The sequence below is a fragment of the Falco peregrinus genome, chromosome 1 (genome assembly GCF_023634155.1).
Source record: "Falco peregrinus isolate bFalPer1 chromosome 1, bFalPer1.pri, whole genome shotgun sequence".
Taxonomy (NCBI): Eukaryota; Metazoa; Chordata; class Aves; order Falconiformes; family Falconidae; genus Falco; species Falco peregrinus.
In genome coordinates this window covers 50,386,038-50,411,262 of record NC_073721.1, presented here as the reverse complement: position 1 = coordinate 50,411,262, position 25,225 = coordinate 50,386,038, and the positions used below count along the sequence as shown (strand labels likewise).

Genomic DNA, 25,225 nt, shown 5'->3' with positions numbered 1-25,225 from the left:
AACAGGTTTTAATCTTGAAGGATGTTGTGTCCATTAGATCTGGTGCCTTGCCATGCTCATGGCATGTTATCACCATTAAGAACTGGTATGTACTAGGCTAACATGCATGGGAGAGACTCTGTGGGACTGACCTCCCGACTAGCACAGAAAACAGGTTTGTCAGGTGGTTTGGGGAGTGAAACATTTAAGGAACTGTCTTTAACCAGTGGATGGGTACAGCGGGCAATCCATGTCATACTTAGACCTGAAATCGCAGCTGTGGAGTTGTCTCCTGGTGGTACCACTTTGCTCAGCTCTGTGGTTTGCCTCAGATTAGTCTGGTCAGTTGCAGCTCCTGGCAGGAGACATTTCGGGAGGGTGGCAGCAGCTATTTGTACATACAGCTTGCCTTGCATTGAAAAAATGGGACCATCTATTTGTTCTGTGCTGATACCTGTTTGCTTTGGGGAGGACTACTACAGGAAATTGTAATCTAAGTTCTTACCCTTCCCTTTGACTGGTGGGAAAGACTTTAAAAGAACGCAGATAGCCAGCAAATAATTTAAAATACATTGGCCCTGGATGTATTTGAATTCATTAGCATGCTGTGTGTGCAAGGGAGGGTGGTGCTTCATTAATAGTGCCTGGTAATTACTGAAACAGCTGCTATTTTTTTAATTCCATGTGTTAAAAGTTTCCTTCTTGTTTCCTTTGTAGACAGCGGTGGGATGCCCGAGAGGCCCTGTGTACTCACTGGGACACCAGAGAGCATTGAGTGAGTTCCAATTCCATTTCTCTCCTTTCTCCTTCTCTTTCTTCTCCCTAATGCTGTGCTCTGTCAGTGGTGCTACTTGGTTAGCCACACTAGCAAATGTTGGCCTAGAGAAACTTGAGGGTCTCTGGAGCATAGAACCTCTTGGTCTGATGCTTTAAACTGTGCACCTCAAAGGCTTTTTTCCAGTTGCAGTTTGAACCCTCTGCAGAAATTTCCGTGGAATTCCCCTCCGCAGGGCAAGGTTGCTCTTAGGGCACCTAGGGTGCAGTTTTCTAACTGCAGCTTTCCAGGATACTGAGCTAAGCTGCTGAAGGGCACTTCTCTTCTCCCCTTTGCTTCCCTACTATTGAGATGACCATCCTTCCAGCTGAAGAAGGGCTGCATGAGGCCTCCAAAGCCTGTTGGTGCCACTCCAGAATAATCTGGAGGTGTTGGTGTTGTTGCAGAGCAGCATGAGGGCCATAGGTGTGGTTGCCTCTGCATCGCTGCCAACAAGAAGCAAAGGACTGAACCAAAGTCTTGAATTCTGATCCCTGCATGGTACAGACACGTGGCCAGCCAGCAGGGTTTCTACTCTTTAGACCTATAGAAACTTTAGGGACAGTGTTTCCTCCCTCCCCCTTCCCAGGAGCTGAGTTTGAGACTCTCACAAACCAGTTGAGGACCTCCTGCTGGAACTGGATCCAGGATCCTCAGGCTTACAGGAACACACTTAACATATGGAGCTGCTCTTTCTCTCCCCAGCCTTTGGGTAGGTGGGTTTTTTAAAATCCATCTGGAAATCTTTGAGTTGCATTTGATAGTGAAAATACATGGGCGCAAAGACTGTCTCTCTAAAGAGAAGGCACTCATCATTCTTCCATTCCTAAGAGATCTAAGGTTACTTAAATCTCCGTATTCTACCATAATGCTGCAAGCAGTGAGCCAGAATAAATATAATTGGCAAGCTCACATTATAGGGCAGGCAGTGTATTCTTGCTGATATTGAAGTGCTTTTCCCCCTTTAGCAAAGGGTATTTCAGAACAAGACCAAAAGACTAAAAAGCTGGGATGCCTGATGAGGTGTAGTTGGGGGAAAATTGGGGAGAGGTATAGCTAAGATTTCATGGTTTTGAAATAAGCAGTTAAATGTAGCTGTGTCCAAGGCTGTCTTTAAATAACACATAAATAAATTAAAGGAAAAGTGAGAGTACTCAGTTTGTGAAGCAGAACAAGGTGTTGAGGACATAGAATTAGGCAAAATTTAATTTACTTCTGTGCTAAAATTCTTGCCAAATTGGTTAGTTGAACTACTTCTTCAGGCTACTTGTAGAAAAAGAAAATAAAGTAAGGAAACTAATCTAGACATCAGGCTTCTTTGTGAAGGGTTTTGTGAGGAGCGTTTCCATTATTTCTATTCGGTGGCAAACTAATGGGGTTAATTTCCATATGATCCCTTCTCACCTGACATGCGCTGTGTATTAACTGTCATAGTCTCTATATTGTCACTAAAAGAACTTTATGCAAAATATGAAGGTAGATGAAAAAAACCTCTGAAGACTCTTCCAGAATATTTGAAGTGGGCTTCCAGAAATTCCACCTTTTGCCTTGTTTTGTGAGAAAGTCAAGAGAAAGCAGTGCTGTGATCTGTGTGCAGCCTCAGATTCACCACCCCCTGAGCTGTCTTGGGTGAATGTCTGCTTGCGAGGGATGACTTTGTACCATTTTCTTCAAGTTGCCAGAGAGAAGACAGTCATCCTAGGGTGCCTGGTATGGCTTGTTACAAAGTGGAGAAGAGGGGAAGATGCTGCTTTAGACCAAATGGGGAACCCGTGACTTTCTTCTACCTAGCTTTAGAAGGGTTGTGGGAGAAGGACGGGAAGTGGATGTGTTGGTACTAGGAGTCTTCAAAGATGAAGGGAAACTGTGTCAGTTACCTCTGACATGCTAAAGATTTCGGAGAAGGGATTTTTAATTTCCCAAATGCTTCTTTGTGTATCTCTTCTCACCAGGAGTAGAAGAACCCAGTCTTTCACTGGTTGCTGCTGCAGTATCCTTGCCTCACTTCACGGTGTAGCTTCAGCACCTACTGCTTGGGGCAGAGGCTGTGTTAGAACAGTGTTCTGGTGCTGCTGGGAAGAGCAGGCAGAGAAGAGCAAGGCAGCTGCCTATGACTGATCAGAGAGGGATTAACCAGTGTGCTGTGTTAGTATCAGAGCAGTGTGTGGTTTTTGTCTTGACCAAGAAGGAGAACAGAGCTTGAGTTTTAACAAATGTATATATGTTTTAGAAAAGTTTAGAACTTAGAGCATCTTCATTTGAAATAAACACCCTAAATGCTTTAGCTCAACTATAATCCTTAACTTCCAAAAAAGTCAGAGCATGCTGCTGCTCTTCCTTTTCTCTTCCCCTTTCAAAATCATACTGCTTATAAATAGTCATGATAGGGGAAAACATGCATCACAGAGTTAAAAAAAAAAGCAAACATTGTGCTAACTATGATTTCCTCCATCTTTTCACTACTTCTCCTATCCCCGATCGCTTCCCATTCCGATGGTTCCTGGTCACATGGAACAATGTTGTCTAATGGTTGTTTCCCTCAATTCTTTTCCAAAGACAAGCAAAACGGCTACTGGGGCAGATTGTAGATCGCTGTCGGAACGGACCTGGTTTTCACAACGATGTTGATGGCAACAGTACGATTCAGGAGATTTTGATCCCGGCATCCAAAGTGGGTCTAGTCATCGGCAAAGGAGGTGAAACAATAAAACAGTTGCAGGTGCGCAAGATGCATTTACTTTAGGGCTCTCTTCCCTACTACAGCTTCTCTAGATCAACGAGAGCGTGCTGAAATGGAGAGCCTTAAATGCTCTAACCTTCTACAGCAGGGACTATTCTTCTGCCTTCGGAGAGCTGGACTCAAATCTAATCTTGTGTTACCAACAAAATCAGTTTGGCCCCAGCTACACATGTAGTGGAGTTTTGCCAGAACTGTGAAAGAAACTCATGTGCTTTAGATAACATTTGGTGCGTGCTGTTTAGGAGGGGATCCTCGTACCCAGGAAAAGGCTATGTCTAGTCCGCTGCTGCAATAGTTTTTAATGCCAGCCATGCTGTTGTAGAGTGCTGTGCTTCCCTTCTGTTGCTGGTCTGTGATAAAGCTGGCGTGTGTCATCTTTTTTTTTTCCTCATCCCACCCCTTTCCAATTGAAAGTGTTGTGTCATATGTAAATCTTGTGTTCCTAGATATTCTTTATTCCTCCATCTGGTAAAAGTTTTTTAAAGGATAGAGAGTTTCAGAAAACCACCTAGGTCAAAAATACTGGGTTTTTGAGTGCCCTGATTAGGCCTCTGTCATCCAGTAGTTTTAAGGCTGGTCACTTAACATTTATACGCAGACAGCTACAGATTTTGGAAAGGGATGAAAAATCAGTAGTTGAGATGGAGGGGTTCGCTTTGCAAGGGATTCAGCTATTTGAGAACTTCAGGAGCAGCATACTTCTGGCAGTCCTTTACACTGTAGGACTGTTACTGAATTTGTGCTATAACTACCGTGAAGAGCCAAAGTAGCATTCTGTAAAGCTGCTGATTTGACCTACGTAATGTTTAGTAACCAAAGTATAGTCCCTTGTCTCAGGGACTCTGCTTAGCAAAGTGCTCTGTGCTTTTTCTTCAGGAGCGAACAGGTGTGAAAATGATTATGATCCAAGACGGTCCATTGCCTACTGGAGCAGATAAACCTCTCCGTATTACTGGAGATGCATTTAAAGTGCAGGTATGTAATAAAAGTAAGCAGTTGGCCCAAGAACTGAGGAGAAATTCAAACTTTAGTGTATTTCTGAGCATCTAATGGAGTCAAATCCAAGTCTAAACGTAATGATCCTTGCAGGTTTTGTTTGTACTCTAAGGTTGATGAAGTTTGAGTAGAGCCAGTTAAAACACCATGCTAGCAAGTGTTGGCTTGTTTACAAGGTAACCTAGAATCATAGAATCCCTTAAGTTGGGAAAGACCTTTAAGATCATCAAGCTCTCACTCCACATAAATATTAGACATGGGTAGAAGAGCTGAGGGAGAGGAGGGTTGGAGAAAGTAGCTTTGAAACGCTTTCCAGTCTGTGTAGCAAAAAATCAAAGCTCTATGTTACTTGAACAAATGAGTTCTTAGTGACTAAATCACACCTTTGAGAAAGTTTTGTGGAAAGGTCACTATCTCAGACAGCCAATTGACGCAGGTAATTAAAAAAAAAAAAAAAAATCCCACAACAACTCCTGAAACCAAGGGGCTTGCTTAACATTGGTGCCTCAGTCTCCTTGTGTCAGGGTTCTACAGATATGATTATACCTGCGGTTCAAAACAAAAAACCCATGATCAGCCGGAGACTGGAAGATTGCAGCGTGATGGGAGTGCTTGAATTAATTAAAGTTTAGCTGTGGCATGTTCCACTTCTCAGCAAGTGCTTTTCATATCTTGCTGAGTACTTAAATCTAGCTTAGCATTCCTGTCTCTAATAAAAATAGTTCTGTTTCACAGGATCTCCCTAATCATAAATTGCTGCTACAGTTAATGTTGCTCAAGGACAGTATGTTTGGGTTGTATTTTTTAAACCTTTTATTGCAGCTGAGTTTTTAGATTCGATTTTTTTTCTCCAAATTCTTATATTTACTGTGGAGGTACAGATACATGCAAAAAGGAGTCTTAACAGCAGTCTTGCTACTTTTAAGTGCTGCTACTTCCCCAGGTGGCTTCTTCTGCCTTGCAGGATTTGCTGTTGTCACATCTTCCATGCCATATAAATCATGCCAAGCAATCGTGGAGAGTGCATAGGCTGGAAGATCTTTGAGGCACTTAAAATTTTTGAGCATGCTTAGAAAGCACTTAAGAAGCTTGATGAATCCTTGGGTTTGGTGGATGTCATGGTTTAACCCCAGCTGGCAACTATGCCCCACGCAGCCGCTCGCTCACTCCCTGTCCCGGTGAGATGGGGGGGGGAGAATCGGAAGAGTAAAAGTGAGAAAACTTGTGGGTTGAGATAAAGATTATTTAGTAGATACATGGTCTGCTGTGTGCACAAGCAAAGCAAGGAATTCAAACTCACTGCTTCCCATCGGCAGGCAGGTGTTCAGCTGTCCCTGGCAAAGCAGGGCTTCATCATGTGTAACTGTTACTTGGGAATACAAATGCCCTAACTCCAAACGTCCCCCCCTTCCTCCTTCTTCCACCAGCCTTGTATGCTGAGCATGATATCTAATGTTATGGAATATCCCTCTGGTCAGCTGGGGTCAGCTGTCTGGCTGTGTCCCTTTCCAGTTTCTTGTGCACCCCCAGCCTACTCGCTGGTGGAGTGGTGGCAGAAGCAGAAAAGGCCTTGACGGTATGTAAGCACTGCTCATCAATAACAAAAATGTTTCTGTTATCAATGGTGTTTTCAGCACAAATCCAAAATGTAGCCCCATACCAGCTACTGTAAAGAAAATTAACTCTCCCAGCCAAAAGCAGCCCAGCGGGATTCTCTGGATGCTGCAGCAGGCTTTCTTAACTCTCTCAGATCCCTATGAATTCTCTCCATTACCCTTATTTTTGTCTTGGCATCTCTGAAATGTCTTGTTTCCTTATGGAAAATATGCAAAAATGTGAAAGGAGTCAGACTCGCTAGTGTCCCTCAAACTTGGTAATAGAACCAAAATATCAAAAGCTTGGCTGGAAATGTATAGAAGCAAAGGCTTTGGTTTTGACACGTAGACTTTTTTTAATGGTGACTATTGTTGGCTTATTTTCAAGGTACACTTTTTACTAGCTGGGCTACATGCAAGCTTGTGAATGGCCTTGAGGGCTGCAAGTAGGTAGAAAGAATATTCATTTATCTCAGAAAATGTCTTGCTGGATTGCTGCAGACTTGGGCTTAACAGTTTTTGAGTGTCAGAAAACTCACTAGTGCCCACCTGCCTCCTTTGTACGTGTTCTGTAGCTGTTCGTGGATATGATCTCTGTTATGCTACCACAGCTTCTACCTTACTATACTGGTTTCAGTTCTATCCAGTAGGAAAGGGCCTTTGCTTCCTTTAATTTTAAAAGCAAACCCCAAAAAATCAAAGATATTTTAAAAGCTAAAAGGGCCCTTTTGAAAGACTGAAGGAAGCAATTGCACACAAGAAGCTGCCACCTTGTGCACTTGGCAGGTTTTGTCAGACATGGAAGATGTCATCAAGAACAGATCTCCATTGACTGTGGTAGAAGAAATTCTAAATCAGCATGCTGCTCCCATTAAGCAGATGGAGATCGCTTTGTCTGAAGCCTGACCATTAGCCACTGTTGAGGCCCTGACACCAAGATGGCAAGCAGAATAATTTTAAGCTAACTGTAACTTCTTTCCCCATGTAGCAAGCAAGGGAAATGGTACTGGAGATCATCCGAGAGAAAGATCAGGCAGACTTCCGAGGCGTACGCAATGATTTCAGTTCTAGAATGGGAGGAGGCAGCATAGAGGTATGTCTTCTTCACGAGTACTCTGCTAACCTCCCTGTGGGATGGGCAGTGGGTGGAAGTCATCAAATTGCACATGTAACTTGTAAAGCTCATTTTTAAATGCGTTGTGTTCTTTTGCCAGAAGAATGAGTCTGGCTGCAAAGAAGAGGAGTTCTTGTGGACTCCCAGGTGGCGCTTTTCTAATTGTCTTTTTAAGCTGCATTCTTGTAGTGCAGAGTTCATTTAGTGGGGAAGGAATTTGTGGCCACGTGTTTGTTTTTCTTCAGCAACATGGTTCTGTAGCCCGGAGCTGCCTAACATGGCCTGCCTTCATAGTTACGAGCATCTCCTTGTAAAATCAGAGTAATTCAGTCTAGTTCTCTGAGCTTTCATACTGCTTTGCCTTTCCCATCAGGTCTCTGTGCCCAGGTTTGCTGTTGGAATTGTGATAGGAAGAAATGGAGAAATGATCAAAAAGATTCAGAATGATGCTGGAGTTAGGATTCAATTTAAACCAGGTTTGTGTGAGGATGGAGAGCCACTACTTTCTGACCAGTGTTCCAGTTTGGGATTGCTGAAAGTGACTGATCTGAGGTTACAGCAGCTAGGCTTTCCTAATTTAAAGGCACGTCGTGTCTCTTTCTGAAACCCACTTAAATATGTGCTGCTTCCTTGTGCACTTTCTGGTTTTCAGAGAGTAAGATTATATACAGCTCATTTGCAAACATTAGATGTCACAACAGTCCTGTCTTGAGTGGTAATTATATGGATAAACAAAATAACAAAACCCCTTTTATTTCCTCTTAAAAAATTCTCCTTCAGGACATTAAAGCCTTTGGGGATCAGGAGTTGATTAATTCTAAGTAACTTTCTCTGGGTCCTTGGCTGTCTGATCACCTATCAAAGCTGCCTTTGTCCTCTTAAAATTATGTCAATCTTTTTCATGGCTTTTTGACATTTGAAAGTGTTGCCTTTTGAATGTTGTTCCCTCTGCAATGTGGGTTGGGTTTTGTTGTCGTGGAAGAGGGGCTGAAGGTGGAGGGAAGAGGTAGTTCTTGGGGTAGTTATGTGAAAATGCTGCTAGCAATGGTGATGACAGAAGGAAGTTTTTGTTGGTGGGTAGATGTTTTCTGCTTTTAATTTAGTCTTTGCCACCTCTCTCCACAGATGATGGGATTAGTTCTGAGAGAGTCGCACAGGTCATGGGGCTTCCCGATAGGTGTCAACATGCAGCACACATCATCAGTGAGCTCATTCTCACGGCACAGGTGGGTTCTGGAGGCTCTTGGGAGGAAAGTGCTTATATAGGAATTTAGTCTGAGGAATGCAGCTGTGTGAATGGATGCCACCAGCTGAAGTACAGCAGTGTTACATTTTCCCTCTGGTAGGGAACACACATGTGTTGCTGCCCAAGACAGAGCTGCTAGGTTTGGGGTTTGTTTATTTGTTGGGGTTTTTTAATGTAATATGGGCTCATTGAGCTATGGGAAGGTCTCCTGTTCTCTGACAGTATTATGAGGCCTGGTAGCCCCCCACGTTTAGTTGGTCTTATTCGGAAGTGGTGACCTGGTGGAATGGAGTCCAGCAGTAGTGTGAGACAGTGGCTGGAGGCCCTGCACAGTAGGGCTGCGTAACTCAGACAGCAGAGCATTAAGTGCTCTGTGATGCCTCCTCTTCAGACTGCAGTCCTCTGCTCTAGTGGCTGTGGGAGGCAGGGGAAGGCAAGGAATGGTTGTGTATGCAGTCACTGTGCTCCAGTAACCAAAAGACACCAACGTATTGCATTGCCCAGGAGCAAGAAGTACAAAGATGGGTGAAGTAGTAAGGCAGACTCACAAAGGAGGTTGTATATTCCCTTTCTGTTATGAGAAGTAAAGATGCTGGGCCATTTCAGACCAGATACCTGAACATAATTTGTCCATCAAAGGGTAGATCTTGATATATTTTCTGCCCTGAGATCTGGTTTGAATACTTGATTTCATAATTTTTTTAATAATCCACTGAAGTTTTGAAGCAGTCACGATAGCCTCTGACTGCCCATGGCCTTTGTTTGTGGAGGTCGGTTGCTCAAAATAGGTATGTCCTTTAAGTGTCTTTGAACTTAAAAGCTTCCTTTGGAAGTTTTGGAAAATGTGCATTTCAGCTGAGTGATTCCAGAAATTCTTTAAAGAATGACACTTGAAAGGGTTTGGAAGCAACTTCTGTGTGTGTCAGTGCCAAGATCTATTGGTTGCTTTAAGGAAAGCCCCCATCAAAAACTGAAAGTCCTTTAGTCGTTGATGCTTGTTTATAGGTTTATTTCAGCAGATAAAGGCATGCATTTAAAATACATAAATATCTTCCTGAGTCAGGAAGGCAACTGTAACCTGTGTTACTTGGCATTTCTTTAAAGTGCTTCAAAATCTTGAATATGATACCGAAGTCCAAGAATACCTTAATTCAATGCCATTGATTATAAGGCAGTTTAACTTACCTTGCTTTATTTTGTTTTTAATGTCCATTGGGGCCAGCAAAAAAAAAACCACTGATACAGATTTTTTGCCTTCCAAGGAACGAGATGGCTTTGGAAGCTTGGCTGTCACCCGAGGAAGAGGTCGTGGCCGTGGGGACTGGAGTGTTGGAACACCTGGGGGCATGCAGGAGATAACCTACACCGTGCCAGCTGATAAGTGTGGCCTCGTTATAGGCAAAGGTAGGTCCAGTACACTAAATACTAGACCTTGCCATCTTTCTCGCTCAGGATGGTTGAGTTCTTGCTGCCTGAGAGTGAAGCTTTGGAGTTTTCTGTAATTGCAGGTATTTAGTGGCTGGTGAATGCAGCGTAGGAATAAGCTATAAGCGCTTGTAGTTGTTTTCTTTGTGGTGATCTCACTCATAATTGTACTCTCCAGGCCCTTGTTCACAATCTGTAAGAGAGGCTCTTCATGCAGAGCTGTCAAGTAAGCTTGTTATAACAAGCAACTGGCTGAAAAAAGGCAGGTTCATTTGTGGATTCTTTCTATAGAGAATTCATTTAAAGGACACTCTATCAGGGACGAGCAGAGCAGTCATTTCGTCATGCTGAATTTCTGTGAGTGCCATGTGATAAAATGGAAGGTCTCTGAATGTGGTAATAACAGTCGCTGCTTCCAGCCACGTACCTGAAGTGTCTGATGAAAGTGAAGTAACAGGTTTTGTCTGTATCTGAGTCTGTCACAGAGCAGGTTGTTGCACCTTGTCTTGCTCACAAAAACACATTCACTGCCATGGAAGCCCCTTGCCTGCCTTAGCTGTTGCGTCTCTCCCGGCTAAGGAGATGGACAAGGAGTCATCTGGCCCTCCTCAAGAAGCAGTACAAGCCCAGGACAGTTACGAAATGAGAGCGTCAGCAGCAGTCTTGGTTTGTCATAGAGCAAGAGCTACACATTGGGTCGTGGCATTACTTAGATGAGAGCCAGGAATAGAAGCGCTCTGTTGCTCTGAATTAATACACCAATGTATCAAAGGAGTTGTATTTAATTTTTCTATCTGCTTATTTCAGAAAGAATGACGTATGCCTTAACTAGTATTTAAGTAATCACAGTTGGCTTTTAGCCTCAGCAGAGGTGAGGTGAAGAGACTAGGAACAGATTAGCTACAGCAGTAAAGGAGGCAGACTAGAGGGCATGGTGCCATGTTTCAGCGGTATTTAGTGTCCTGCTGTCGCGTTGGGCAGGACTGAGCTTGTGGTGAAACGTGTTGTGGCCTCTTTCCCTGGCTGTACGACCCTGCTGTTCCCTGCCGTGTGTCTGGCCCCTACGGCATCCTGAACTCCTGCCTTATTGGATGATGAGGGATGCAGATATGGAACACAGGCATGTCGGCACAGCGTCTGCAATCATTTTTAGATGTTGTTCTTGACCATAAACCTGTTCACAAGCCTGAAAACTTTTTTCAATGTGAAAAAACACCTGCTCTCCCCATTATGCCAAAATTGCAGAGCAATTGTGCTTCATCTCACTGAACAGTCCAGTTGGGCAAAAAAATCAAGCAAAGCAAATTTTAAGCCCACAAGTGAGCTATATATATGGAAAATCAAATTATAATGAAACTTTATTGCTGTATCCATTAGTCATCCTTAATAAAGAATCGGAAAAGGTCACTTGTTGTTCAGCAGTGCACTGAAGTGGAGGATTTGTAACTACAGAGAGCACTGTGTGCTGAAAAGATAAATGTAGGTAGCGGAGCTGGATGTCCTAGCATTCAAGTGCAAGGCCTGGCACAGGCTCACTGTGGGGGTGAAGGGGTAGCTTTTTACCTTTGTTTCCACAACAGCAAAATAGGGATTCTTACGCAGCCAGATCAGAAGCTTTCTGGAGTGACTAATTACTAGTTGTATGGTGATTTGAGTGCTTGCAGCTTTGTAATACTACCTTGTAATCGGTGTTCTTACAGTGCCTATGCTCTTAGTCTGTTGCAGCCTTCATTTCTGTCAAGTGAGTGATGGCTGTGGCATTGCCTTTTGGGGCCGGGACCAGGATGGGTGTACTACACTTTCTGTATGTTGTTGCTATACACCCAGTCCTCCTTATTTCTTCTCCTGCTGTCTGCGGGGCAGTGTAGGGGATAGGGGACATCACTGGGGTGTTCTGAAGAGTCACCACTTGTAAAACCTTTGCTCTCCCCTTTTAGTTTCTGAGCAGTTTCCAGCTTTCCCCCGGCACTGCCACCCCTCCTCTCTGTGACACAGGACTTAGCTGTTAGATTTCTCTAAAATCTGGCCAAGTCCTCTGGGCACACATCGTTGGCCGCTGAGGTTAGCACCAAGCAATAGGTATCTTGAGCTCCCAGGGTAGTGCACGCAGTGTGGCCAGGTAACTGCTGCTGTGCTTCCAGTTCCACGTCACCACTTGAGAAGGGGGAAAAAGAGGGAGGTGAGGAAATGTCTCGGCTCAGTTTCTGCCGTGTGTATGATAGAAGATCTAAGGCCCTTTGCTCATGGGCATCACTTCTCAGCTTGGGAGCATGAGCCTTTATGAGCTGATAAGAAGTGCTGGGCTCCCTGCAAATCATGTGCGTAGTTTTTTCCTCTAGAGGGTGGGTAGGTGCAGTTTTTCTTTTCTGAAAGACTCGAGGAAGGGTGGAGACGAGTGCCATACACATGTCAAGTGCTTTCTCTGTTTGGTGGAGCTTGGAAACAAACCGCAGCCTCTCTGGGCCCCCGCTGGATTTCCATGATAAATACAGCAATATTGACAGATAACGTGGCTGGCCTGGCTCTTGTCAGCTCTGCCTTTTAGCAGGTTTGATTAATTGCTTTACGATTTCACGTCCAGCTGGGGGGCCACTCTTGGATCACTTCTGCCCCCCATCAGGTAGAAGAATGGAGCGGGCTGCTGAATGCATCTATAGACAGCCACCATGTGCCGAATGGGTCACCTCATTATGGGGGAAGATGAACTTCTTCCGGCACCATGCAGCATCATGTTGACTGCGTCACTTCATTTGCATGCTCTGGAAGCTGATTTGGGATAACTTGGGTGGGAGGGAGCACTTTGGCATGTACCAGACAGGAGGGTAAGGAGGAGAAGGGCACCAAGCCCTGCTACAGGTGTAGGAGCTTGCAGCCTCTGACCAGACCTGGAGAGCCAGCGGACTTTACCCTGCAGTATGGTCTAGGAGGGACCTGATGTGGGAACAGTCACAGCTACTACAGACGTGGTGCTGAATGCTAAATGGGGAAATTATTTTGAGTCTGTGTTCTCCTTGCTTCCAGTTTGAGAATGCTTCAATTTTCAATCCCCTTTTGGAAGGAGAAACCTAGTCTGCTGTGCTAGTAGCTACCTGTGGTTATGCTTGTCTTTCCCAGTAAAGTTCTCCCACTCCTTTGTGATCCAAATTGTGTTGGCTGAAAAGGTCCTCTGTTTTTTGTTAAGTAGGTGAAATGGCTATCGATTCACATCTCACCTCAGTATGTAAAAACCAGAGCTTCGAACAAGTCTGCATCAGACAAAGCCGTTACATAAAAAAAACCTTCCTGGTTTTGAAACTTCATGTTGCCACTTTCCCATGCTTGACTGAAAATAAGTGGGTTGGCTTTTGGCTGCACAGTACAATCCCTGTTGTCTGCCCAGGGATGTGACACGATTATCTTTTGTTAAATGCATCTTCAAAAATTCATTTAGAAAGAGTTAATTGCCCTTTGGCAACTTTTCCTCCTCCCTTCCCCAAGAAGGCTTTAAAATGGTAAAAAGGTCATGGGTCTGTTACAATGAAATGAACAAGTGTCTGCAACATCCACAGTTTGTTTTGAAGTTGTGCTGGATGTATAGAGATGGAAATGCAAGCAAAATTGAGATTATCATCTTTGGAGACTTTTTTTTAATTAAAACAAAACAAAAATCTCTTTCCTGCTTGCTGCATGTCCTTTTGGCTAGTGATGTTTTTGTTTGTGATTTAAAAGTTGTAAAACCCCTTCCTTCCCCTCACCCTTTAATTTCTTCAGTTGAGTGGAGCTGGTCTGTAAGTTGTGTGAGCTTCCAAAAGAAGAATTGAACCATTGTAACGTGGGCTGAGGCTTTTGTTAAGCAAATTTTATTAAGAGACTGGGACCTAGCAGGTCTTCAGGAAATCAGATCTACTTTGGCTGTGATGCATCCTGCTCGAAGCGCTCCTGTGCTGTAGTGTATCCAGGTGGCAAACTACCCAGATATGTTCACTGCACACACAACTAACTCTGAAATAGCAGAAGACAGCCTTGAATCCTGCACTGCTGCAGTTGCGTGGAGGGATGTGTACGCTGCAGTGTGGATGGGAAGCATGGTAAGCGGAGGCTTTTTTAAGGCAACAACCTGTTGAACAGCACGTGAATGTGAGAAAGCTTAAGCTTTGTTTTTGAGCTACACGGTCTGTGGCTGGTGGCTTTTTGACTTGATAGAATGAAATGTCTAGTGATGGAAAAATAGCCTCATGGAAGAAAGAAAAAGCGTGTTTCAGTTGCAGGTGACCTTCTTTTCTTGAGGATTGTGAACAGCTGTGCAAAACCACTGGAATTCAGTCATTACAGTTTTTTCATCTGTTTTGTCAAAGTGTATCTCAGCCATGCTGCATTTCGTTGGGAGCCTAGCAGTGTGTGCACAGGAGGACCGTGTGTATTCTTAAGCCAGCACGATCTGTGACCCCAAAACCAGTTGCAGTAGCTCACAATTTCAGGTCATACTTATGAGACAGTTTAAAGGGGCAATGTGAGCTCAGGTATTGTGGTTTCTTATGCTGTTGCCATCCTCATCACACCTCCTTTGAGGCACACAGAAGGTAGCTGAAACTGTATTCCATTACCAGAACCTGGCTTTGATATGCTTTTATGGAAAGAGATGCTGAATATCCCTCCTTATGTCTTGGGTTTCTCTTCTTCAGGTGGTGAGAACATCAAGAGCATAAATCAGCAGTCAGGAGCCCATGTGGAGCTCCAGAGAAACCCACCTCCAAACACAGACCCTGGTGTACGAATATTCACAATCAGAGGAGTTCCCCAGCAAATTGAGCTCGCTAGACATCTCATAGATGAGAAAGTTGGTGTAAGTTCCATCTCTGTTGATCTTGGTTTTTCTCTTTCAGATGTGGTGCTTTCATTCTTAGGTACATGTAGGCCTGGACTTACAGGATGGCACAGAATACACACGCTTACGTTATTCAGCTTCAAAACCATTTGCCTGTTAGCAGCTGTCTTGAACTTTCATGGCCCTCCAGCATCCATTGGACTATTTTTTGCTGTGGTCCCAGAAGGATCTGACTGTGTGCTGACACAATCGTGGGTAGCGTGCAGCTGTATGTGAGGGAAGAACAGCAATAATAAAGTATCAGAAGGCTGTCAAAGGAGATTTTTTTGAAGGGAAGACACTAGTGTCACTGCGTGAGGATGACACAATCCTGACATCATCATCCTGAAAGTAACACAACTCCTTGCCTCCAGTAAATCCAGGATGACTTATCTCCCACTTAATGCAGTGCTGTGGTATTGAAGCTTAATAATGTCAGGCTGGAGTACTACTGAAGGGGGAGACTTGGGTAAAAGAAAGTATGGAAAAATACTGACCTGAGGCATGGTAAAGCTGAAAAGCAACCTTTATGCTGAATTGCCTGAGAGGAGAAGGCTTGATAACAACCTCAGGATCCAAGCTATTCAAAGGAAAACTTCCAACTGTGTCATAGTCCCGTTACCCCCTTTGTGGGCTGGCCAGAGTTGCTTTTGAAGCTGGACTCCTGGAGTGTGCTGACAGTCCTGAGAACTTCATCCTTGGAGAATCAGTCGCTGCTTTCAGGTGCTGGGGTTTAGTGGAACGTGTCCCAGGCTGTCTTCTCCCCTTTCTTACTGCTCATACTAGCTGCCTCCACCCTGTGCTTAGAGCTGGCATTAAATATTTGTGGATTCTGTGACAGGGTACCAGCATGGGTGGACCTGGAGGATTTGGTCAAAGTCCGTTCAGCCAAGCACCCGCTACACCTCATCAAAAGTAAGCTTCTCCATCTAATCATGGACGGGCTGTGGGGAATGGCTATGAAAGCACCGGGGGAAGGGTGGAGGGCCCTGAAGGGGTGATGTATAAGCGGAACCTTTTAAAGACTGAGCGTTCAGAAGGAAGAAACAAGTGAGAGTAATCCTTTAAGCTTGACTATAGGAAGGATTTTATCTCTGAAGTTATAACAGGTGTTGGTATTGGCATCTCCAAAATTCCTGTCCAGTGCACTGAGAGCACAGAAGGAAGCCCGAACTGCATACAGCACAAGGAATGCTGTTGAGTCTGATGTATCTTCATCTTGGCCTCGTGAACAGGCCAGTATTGAGACAGCAGTTACACCTACACAAGCGTTTCCTTTTTTTCCTGTGTTCACCTGTTTGCTCAACAGTTGCTGACTGTAACAACTTCGCTTCTGTGGGCAACGTGTCATGTATATGGCCTGTTCAGTATTTTATTGTCTGCTTCAGTGTGCTTTTTTGTTCTCTGCAGTGGTCCTCAGGCGTTCATGACGCAGGGTTGGGGCAGTACCTACCAGACGTGGCAGCAGCCTGGACAGCAAGTCCCAAGTAAGTGTCTAGGACCTGGGCTGGAGCAGGGCTGTGTTCCCTTTGCAGTTGCCGCTGTGTGCCTGCAGAACAGGTTCATCCTTGAGACCACTTGTGTGGAAACAGCAAAATAATTTCCTGAGCAGAAGAGGTGTGTGGCGGTGTGCTGTGGTATTTGAGCTTAGAATAAGCTGAAGTCCATTGAGAACTAATGCTTTTTGTGCACTTAACTGCTTGCTGCCTGTTTCTGCTCTCTTTGTGTAGAAACTTGGTCCTGCAAGTCTGTTCCTCTAACAAAAACGTTTCTGCCTTAAGCTCTCTTCTGCCCGGATTCTCCAGGCAAGCACTTGCCAACCCTACTTCCCCCTACAGGCACACTGTGTCTGGTGGTGAGCCCTCGTGTCTCTTTGTTCTTGACCTTATCAGTTCTTGCTTATTTTCTTTTTGAAATATTCCGTATGGTCTCTTCCCACTTCAATTCCCAGTCTGATGGAAAGACTGGGAATGGAGATGCAGAAAGTGGAAGAAATGATAGGCAAGGCTCCTATTCCTGTTCATCCACACTGGCCATAGTAGCGTCCCCTTGTCCCCTTTTGGGAGTTGATGAGAACTGCTCAGCCTCCACAGTGCTAAATGCTCAGAATGAGGCCAGCAGGATAACCAGCTTTCAAATAAATTTAGAAAACACTTAACAATGCATACATGTCCTTAGCCATGAGTTCAAAAACTGAATCCAGATCACCTCTGCTGCTGGACTTTCCACTTCAGGCTGTCAGCACTGAGTCAGCCTGGCTGTTACTCTTCAAGGTTTGAAGAGTCATTTATTCCTAAAAGCCTGTTTAGTCAAAATTCAGCGGATTGGAATGGGGAGTCCGCCTTTTCAGAATAATGGAAGTAGTAAATGCCAGTGGTGCTGTTGGTAACTGCATCATCCTGTGTCTTCAGCAGCCAGAGTTGAGCCAGTCTGCCAGAGCAGATTCATAGTCTGCTTGGTAATCTCAAAGCTTGTGTGGTGGGCAGTGATGTCCAACAGACACTTTTCAGTCACAATCTTGCAGGAAACACAACTTTTTTTAATGGTTTGGTCTTGTGAAAACTTAAAGCTAAGCACCAAAAAGTGTGTCAGGGGAGTAGTTTTTAAGGGGTTTAATGACATTTGCTTTTCAATGTTTAGGCTGATTTAGCAATGAAATAGATTATTAACTTAAGCATGTATTCCTGCCCTTTGAGGTGCCTGAGGTAGAGGAAACATTGGAGGAGCAACGCCTGCGACTGCACTTGTGATTCCCTGTTACACTAATCAAATTTTAATGTTTATGAAATTGTGCATATATGAAATGTAGAAATCCTCAATGCTGTATTATTTTAGTGCACTCCTTAAATGTGTGCTACTGTACGACGTAGGAGCTCTGCATGGAAAATGTATGTAAAACTCAAAAAAAAAAAAGCACACCTCTGGAAGAATCATCCTCCATAGCAATTACAGTCTAAAAATCATTATTTTTCCTTTGAGCTTTAGGGGCTTGCAGAATGTCAGTAGTTCTGTTTTTCAGGACAGCAAAATGCAATGGTGGGCTTGAAAGGACTGGTTTTGTTTTTTAGTTGTTTTTTTTTGTACAGGAGTGGAACAGCATGGTACTGAAGAAGAGTATTTTCCCATTAGATTGTTTTACAGGGAAAATTGTCATTCCGGTCCTTTTCTGTGCACTCACAAGAGCACTGGACTTCCCTGAGCTTTGGGAATCAGAGCAGTCAGTGCAGCAGGGAAAGCTCCACAAAAAATGTGGGGTTTATCTTCCCATAAAGTCTTTGAATAAACGCTTATGAAATGTGCATTGCTATTTGCCTGGCAAGATGCCTTTAGAAACTCACCTTGGTAACTTATCTTCTTTCTCACAACCCTGAAACATCCTCTTACCCTGCCCCCCAGCCACTGAGGAAAGAAAATCTGCCTTCCCCCAACACACGGTCGTGTCTCAAGCTCACACCTCCAGGCTTTGAAGCCTGGTATCAAAAGCACGGACTGTTTGAATCCCCCGGTTACCAATAGTGCAGCTGGTGTCCCAAGCTTGTATCACTACTTTGCAAGGAGTTTTTCCGGTGGCTGGTGGCTCCCAGGACCAGCGAAGCATCCTGCCTTGCCGTTATCCTTCCCCTGTATGGGTTTAGTACTGCAGTGCCATGTTTTGGCAGCAGATGTGTTATTTCTGCTGTTGAACCTGATGGAAAATGTTGGCTCTCTAGTTCCATGTCTACTTAGGATCCCTCTGTGTTCCCGTTTATAGCCAGGCATACTGAAGGCAGCCTTGGTAAGGAGAGGGGACAGACAAGATAATGGTGTGCTTTAAGCAGCCTTCACCGCTTTCTTCTGCTGCAGATCACAATGGTACCCAGTCAGGCCAGGTGGAGTTCACCAAGGCGTGGGAGGATTATTGTAAGAAGCTAGGTAAATACCCGCTTTTGCACTTCCAGTTTTGATTTGAAAACAGACTTGTGAAGGGTCCCTTCCCCAAGTGCTGCAGCCTGTTTGTTCACAGCCCTGTCAAAGAGCCGGCTGAGTCGTTCTCTGAGCAGGCTTCCTAGGGACAGGCTCGAGAGTGCCCTCCTTGTGGGAGGAGGGGCAGACCCCCACCCCCTACACATGTATTTAGATTTTAATTACTTCCCCCATCTTAAATAAATTAACTGGCTGGGGAAACATTTTGCTGTGAAATGCATTTAGCTGCGTGTCCTTTCAGCCTGCTGCGGACTGTAATTCTCCTAGAAGAAAAGGCATTGAAGGAGGTCCTTTGTTGGCATTAGCAGGTGGACAGTTGAGGCAGCCTTGACCTCTGCCAGAAAAGGTCCTGACTTGTAGCGTTGGTCAAGTCTTTTAACCCGCTTTTATGCCCCTGGACAGGACACTGCTGCCCTGTTCCCTCCACCCACTTCACACTTGCAGTGTATTATTTTCCCCCCTTCCCCCACTTCAAAGCGCCCCTTTGGCCGGTGTCGCAGGGCAGGGCTCTCCATGGAGCACAGGCGGTTGGATGGGCTGGGAAGAGCTCTCCTCCACGCGTGTCCCCTGTCCTTGCCTGCTCTCCGTGTGTGTAGTGGCTCATGTTCAGCACTCGCGCTCTTGCTGTGCCTGCGTCTCTCTGCAGTTCTCTAATTGCTGCGTTTTCTGTTCAGGGCTGGTTTTTCGTTTGCCGTGTGTCTCGCTGAGGGCTCTTTGCTCTAACTGTGATGAAGGGAGGTGTGGGCATCCCACCTCTGCACCCAGCTGGCTTAGACATGCTGGAGGGAAGGTGTCTTATGCTTCAAAGGGGGAGTCTGTGCTAGGTGAAGACCAAGGTTTTGGGGTCTGCAGGGTCCCTCTCAGTGCAAGCATTGGCACCGCAGATCTTGGCGCAGCGCAGGACGTGGAGACGGTGCTGCAGAGCCAGCCGTGGCTGTTAGGAGGGCGTCGGGGATGCCTGCCCGGATGACGCGTGGGGTGCAGCGCGGAGGGCAGCTGGAGCTGGCTGGGCTTTGTGCAGGACTCACGGCTCCCTTTGGCCCTGAGGACTCTGCAGCCGGTGGCAGTTTGGCTACCCCGGAGCTGTGTGCTGGGGCAGATCGTACCGGGAGGCTCCTGTGTGGGCATGTTGCACAGATAGGGCAGCGCCCACTGGGGCTCCTTCAGATGGTGCTCCACTGATGAGATTGGCGGTGAAGGTTGAAGACCCCTGAAAATCAAGTGAGTTGACTCAAAACATGGGCATTCCCTTGCCAGATCTGTGGCTGGAGGTTGAGGTGACAGGTCTCAGTTCTGTCAGGCATTTCAGCCCTCCGTCTCTGTGCTGGACGTGAGCGGCCCGGCAGCCTAGGGTGGTTGATGTGCAAACCGAGCAGCTCCCGGCCAGCGTGCTTTGGCTTGAGCAGGTCCCAGCAGGGGGGACGTTTGGCTTCATGCTCTTTAACAGGGCACAGGTGAGGTGAAATCAGGAACTTGAGCTTTCCCTTGGCTTTCCCTGAACTGAAGTGGCCCAACAGTGTAGGAAGGTGGAAAGCTGAAGTGTGATGTCTGGGCAACTGAGGTAGAATCCAGGGCCTGTCTCGCAGAAAGGTAGTTGTCACTGGCTGGAAACTGTCACCTGTTCCATACTGACATGCCCCTTGTTGTCATCTTTGCACAGGCCAACAGAGCCAGCAGCAGAACAGCCATCCCGATTACAGCAAAGCATGGGAGGAGTATTTCAAAAAACAGAGTGAGTGAAAAAGGGTTATTGGAGGTGAATCAGCTCTTGTTCAGAGTTCACTCTAATCCGATGACTTGCGTCTCCATCCCCTGCCATTGTTAGCTTCCAGTCCTCTACAAAATCCCTTTGGTCCTCTCCTGTTTGGTGATGGTGCATGTAGTTCTCCCACGGAAAGCTCTCTGCTGTGCTGTCTGCTGTCATGCCTTGGGAGAGGGGTTCCCATTGAACCGCGGTCCACAGCAGACCTGTCCATGCTTGCAGTTGGCCTGCCTGGGGGAAACGTAGCCCACAACAAGAACCGATGCTAACAAAAACCAGAAAGCTGAAGCTGGATTCTTGAGAGGGTAGGAGAGCTCTGCGCACGTGGAAAAACATGGGTCCCGCTTTCTCCACTCCGTGAAGAAGTGCACGATGCTGAGTTCTGGATTTGCTTTTGACACCGTGCTGCTGTGAGGATGAGGGTGCGGGCTGTCAGGCTGCATCCCTGCAGCCACGCAAACGGTCTCTTAGCGCTTTCTGGCTGCTGTTGGCTTGTCACTTGCAAGCCAGCTCAAAGCCTGTCCTGTCATATTATCCAAACGGCAGATAGCCAGTGTCATTCTTCCAGGTGTCCGTAGCTGTCAGAAGGGGGCTGGCTCTTTAAGCTTTACAAAAGGAGATCCTAAGCCTGGGTTTGGTCTTACTGAATTGCTCATCTCCTCTCCCTTTTCCCTTTTCTTCCTCCAGGTCATGCTGCCAGTGCTGCTTCTCAGGCAAGTTCCCAGCCGGACTACACAATGGCTTGGGCAGAGTATTACAGACAGCAGGCTGCCTACTACGGGCAGACACTAGGGCAGGCTCAGGCCCACAGCCAGGTCTGTATTCACGTTCCCTGAGCCCCACTGCTCTTTCCCTTGGGGATTTGGGTACATTGGCCTTGCCCCGGTGTAGGGACCCTGCTTTGGGTTCACATGGTGAAGCAGGGGTGGTGGCTGAGGAAGCAATCACCGGCCAGTTGTCTTAACATCGGAGTCTTATTTCCCTGTACAGGACGAGGGGGGTTTTGGGAGAGGACTGGAAGATTGCTCATGTCTCCTGGGGCCTTTCCCTATAACCCCCAGGCTCTTTTGTGGCTTTGGGGAATTAAAGTAAAAGGAATGATGGAGCAAGGTTGGGGAGGCAGCACAGCGTGGGCACATGGTGCAGTCTGGCACCATGTGTGCAGCCTTTGCCTTTCCTCTTGGAAGCTTTGTGCTAGGATAGGAGCTGTGCACTTGCCTGGGCAGGGAGCACCCTGTCCCGAAATGGAGCAGAAAAATGTTGAAAAATAATTTGGATTAACCAGCTGCCAAGTAAAATCTCACCTCACCGGTCACACGCACGCCACTGGAGGGTTGTACGGGATTTATCCTGATCATACCTACAGGGCTTTCTTGAGTGCCAGGTTTGCAGAGCGAACATCTTGTATTTGGCAAAAAATATGTGCAAAGCACACATTCACCCTAGTTGTGATCAGGCGCTTCTCCCCACTGAATCCCATTTTTACGCTGGCTCCTCGGGGCAGAAGCAGGTGTGGATGCAGGTGGCATGGGCAGCCAGCACCGTCCTCCAGCAGCTGCAGCCTCCCCGCTGCTGCTCAGCACCACCGAGGTCGAGCGGGGCGAGCCGGGTGCAGGCGTCGGCGCTTGCCGCGGGCGCTGGCCAAGTGTGACCTAGAAGCAGTGATAAAAGGGAGTTCTCTTCATTCCTCTCTCTCAAAGTCTGGCCCTCTAGAGAAGAGAGATCTTGTTCGGAAAGAGGCATGAACTCCTGGAAGGAGAGCTCAGGGAGAGCAGGCGTTAGGGCAGAGATCTCTTCGGTAGCGGCTTGACGCATCGCTGGAGGTATATATCCTGCTCGGCTGGAACGGGGAATGAGAGACCTGTCTGTGTCGGGGGAGGAGGGTTCAACAGCTTTAAGAATTTGCTGCCGCTGAGTAACTTTTCCTTTTCCCCCCCGCTCTCTCTCTAGGAGCAGTAGAACAAGGTCCTCGTGGCAATTTTTTTTTTTTCTTGGAATCATTGTGGAAGAAAACCTTTTTGTAACAGAGGTTTCTAGATTTGCAGCATTTTGATGAAGACTTTTCTGTTTGTGAAACACTAGTTGTAGGATAATCTATACTGAACTTTTCTAAGAATCAGGAACAATTAGTATGTACTAAACTTATGGACATGCTGGTAATTTTGTTTCCAAATTTGTAAAAAAAAAAAAACAACAAAAAAAAACAAACTCCGGGATTCTTTTTGGAGAGAAGCCAGAGAATTTGCAGGCACCAAAACGCACCCCAGAGCTGTGACATTTCAACATGTGGTTTTTTGTGTGTTTTTTCCTTTTAATTTTCAATCTTTTCTGTTGCAACAGAAAGAGTGGCTTGGAAGTCTTAGGTGGTATGTAACAAATCCTAAAAAGAAAAAAAAATTTTAAACAGTATTTAAATATTCTTAAATATGTAAATTCATTAAATGTTTTACTTCTAATTTCTTGTATCTTGGCTGTCTGATTTTATTGCATTTTTTTAAAACTGAACTATGATATGTATTGTAATTAATTATGTGAATTCTGTATTGAGACAGTTACTGTTTTGCTGTCAGGCAAGTTATGGGTGGGGGGGCATTTTGTAGGGTTTGTATAATTTCTAGAGTCTAAAGGGGTAATATAAAAACGTGTTAATTTTTTTAGCAATACATTTTTTCATGTCTCCATTGCTAGTTGCATTTATGTATCTAAGACCTCCAAGCTTGTTTAAAAAAAAAAAAAACTTTCATCTATGCTCTCAGAAATATAAATACTGTTATTTTTAATATTAAAATGAATCTGCTATTAGTACCTTTAACAAACACTGTGGAACATAAAACCATATAAAAGGTAGTAACTATTTTTTAATTCCAAGGTGTTTTTTGCTTTTTCATTTCTTTTAAATATTTTCTTATCTAATATTTGTCAAATTACCTAGAGAAATAAATGAATCTAGTATTAACCACAGTATGCGCTAAATAATTTTGATTTAATAAAAGGGATAATATGATTTCCAATGTTTACTGTAGTGTTTCTTGTACAGATAACAGTGTATTTTTAAAGGAAAAACGGAATTGAAGCTATTTTTTCTTGCATTTTTAATTGCCCTGCGGGACATTCCGTTTTGAAATGTACTGAAGTTACTGTTCTTGGGTTCTTTCCTTATTTTTCCTTATGCTTGAAATGTCTAACTATAAAGAAACGCAATTGGATAATGTTGAGCATGGTGTTTAAAAAAAAAAAAAAGTGTTCTTTTTATTTGACTGACAGTTGCATTTTACACTCTATATAATAAAATTTCCACAAGATGTCTTGTGGGTGAAGTATTGCCAGTCTGTTTTGCTCCGTTTTCTCCCTCTCCGCTTGCTGAAGTCCCTGTGCATCAGCCCCCGGACCCTCGGGTCCTCTCGCATCGGGTCGTGCTTGTGCTGTGTCAACAGAGTAGTTTAGGGTGACTGGTAAATTCAGCCTGAGCCTTACTTCTAGGGAAATTCTGTTAACGTCACATCGGTGTCTCTCAGCACCGTGACACGGAGGATTTCCACAACATGGTGCTGTACTTGTAGCTCTTTGGGCCGGTGGGATCTGTTTTAATCAGGGGAGGTTTCCTATACGCCAGAGGGGCACGGATCTACAGCCCTTTAAACATTTTATTGCTTGTCGAGGAGGTGGCAGCCCCTGGTTTTAATACTCTGAACTTGTTCATCTTCCACAACTTTTGTTTTTGCGGCCGAGTCCACCCAGGACTCTCCCTCCCTGCAGATGGGATCGCTGGAGCAGCATGGCCTGGGGCTGGAGGGGGACGTGGCTCTCGCCCCTCATCTATTGGATATGTTAAGGAGCAGAAACTTCTAGTTGTATCCAGGCCAAGTTGGGCAAGTTTCAGACATCCCTTTCTTGTAAAACAGGAGTTCTGTGCTCCTCCGACCGAAAATAGCTCTGTCCACTGCTCCCTGCCAGCTGTAGGGGTTTACAGACGGGGGAAGGGAGGGAGGAAAGAAGATCCCATCTGCAAAGCAGGGAGCGGGAGGCATGTTGAGAGCCGGAAGAAAAGGAGATGTAGCATCTCTAAATATACCTCCAGAGAATCAAGAGAGACATTGAAAGATGGGATAGTAAAAGCCACTTGGAAAGAGGGGAGAGGGGGGAAAAAATGGCTAGAGGAGGGCATAAAGGCTGCTGATGGGAATTGGGAGCGGGCATTACCGAGAAGACTTCCTTCTAATTCATCTTCCAAGCTCTGTGCCAAAACAGCATTTGGCATGGTTCACAGGGAGCAATTGTGTGATAATGAACCCTAAGGTGTCCCTTAATTGAAGACTGAGTATTACAGATTGTGCCAATAGTCGTAAATGGCACAGGATTGTGGGAGGATGCATTTTCTTAAATGTATCTGTAAGTACAGATTAGTGAGTCTCCCCAGTGAAATACCCATACTATAAATTATGGAAATATCTCTTTCTGATGCAACCTTTTATTGAGGGGGTGGGGCAGCAAAAGAAATAGTTTGCAAGCCTTTGAAATTTGGCCTGTCATTAAGATGGTGCCTGCAAAGCTGGGGTTTCATCAGCAGTCTGGTGTCCTGGAAGGCTAAAGTGCTTGAAACGTTCCCAAGTTCAGCAATTTGTTCTCCATTATTGCTGCCTGCTCGGGGCGGAGGGGCTGCAGCCATTAAACTTCTTTCTGTTCTGAGCCCACAATGGCTGGAGAGGGGCCGGCAGGAGGCAAGGGGATGCCCTTGGTGCCTCACGAGG

The 25,225-nt window shown here is 45.4% G+C and overlaps 1 protein-coding gene across 4 annotated transcripts in view; it reads left to right on the top strand.

The window, feature by feature from the left end:
• The window catches only part of FUBP3 (far upstream element binding protein 3), a 41,415-nt gene extending 17,616 nt beyond the window's left edge, over positions 1 to 23,799 (top strand). For 2 of the 4 annotated variants that reach the window (XM_055803187.1, XM_055803185.1), the window contains exons 7-19: positions 697 to 754; positions 3,350 to 3,512; positions 4,410 to 4,508; positions 7,113 to 7,217; positions 7,612 to 7,714; positions 8,364 to 8,464; positions 9,747 to 9,888; positions 14,571 to 14,731; positions 15,594 to 15,667; positions 16,163 to 16,239; positions 20,376 to 20,447; positions 21,165 to 21,292; positions 22,428 to 23,799. In XM_055803187.1, the coding sequence (XP_055659162.1) occupies positions 697 to 754; positions 3,350 to 3,512; positions 4,410 to 4,508; positions 7,113 to 7,217; positions 7,612 to 7,714; positions 8,364 to 8,464; positions 9,747 to 9,888; positions 14,571 to 14,731; positions 15,594 to 15,667; positions 16,163 to 16,239; positions 20,376 to 20,447; positions 21,165 to 21,292; positions 22,428 to 22,436 (1,292 nt within the window). In that variant the 3' untranslated portion in view covers positions 22,437 to 23,799. The remainder of the gene's footprint in view (positions 1 to 696; positions 755 to 3,349; positions 3,513 to 4,409; positions 4,509 to 7,112; positions 7,218 to 7,611; positions 7,715 to 8,363; positions 8,465 to 9,746; positions 9,889 to 14,570; positions 14,732 to 15,593; positions 15,668 to 16,162; positions 16,240 to 20,375; positions 20,448 to 21,164; positions 21,293 to 22,427) is intronic. The other 2 variants (XM_055803196.1, XM_055803194.1) reach the window with 1 other exon arrangement.
• Positions 23,800 to 25,225: the final 1,426 nt, after the last annotated feature.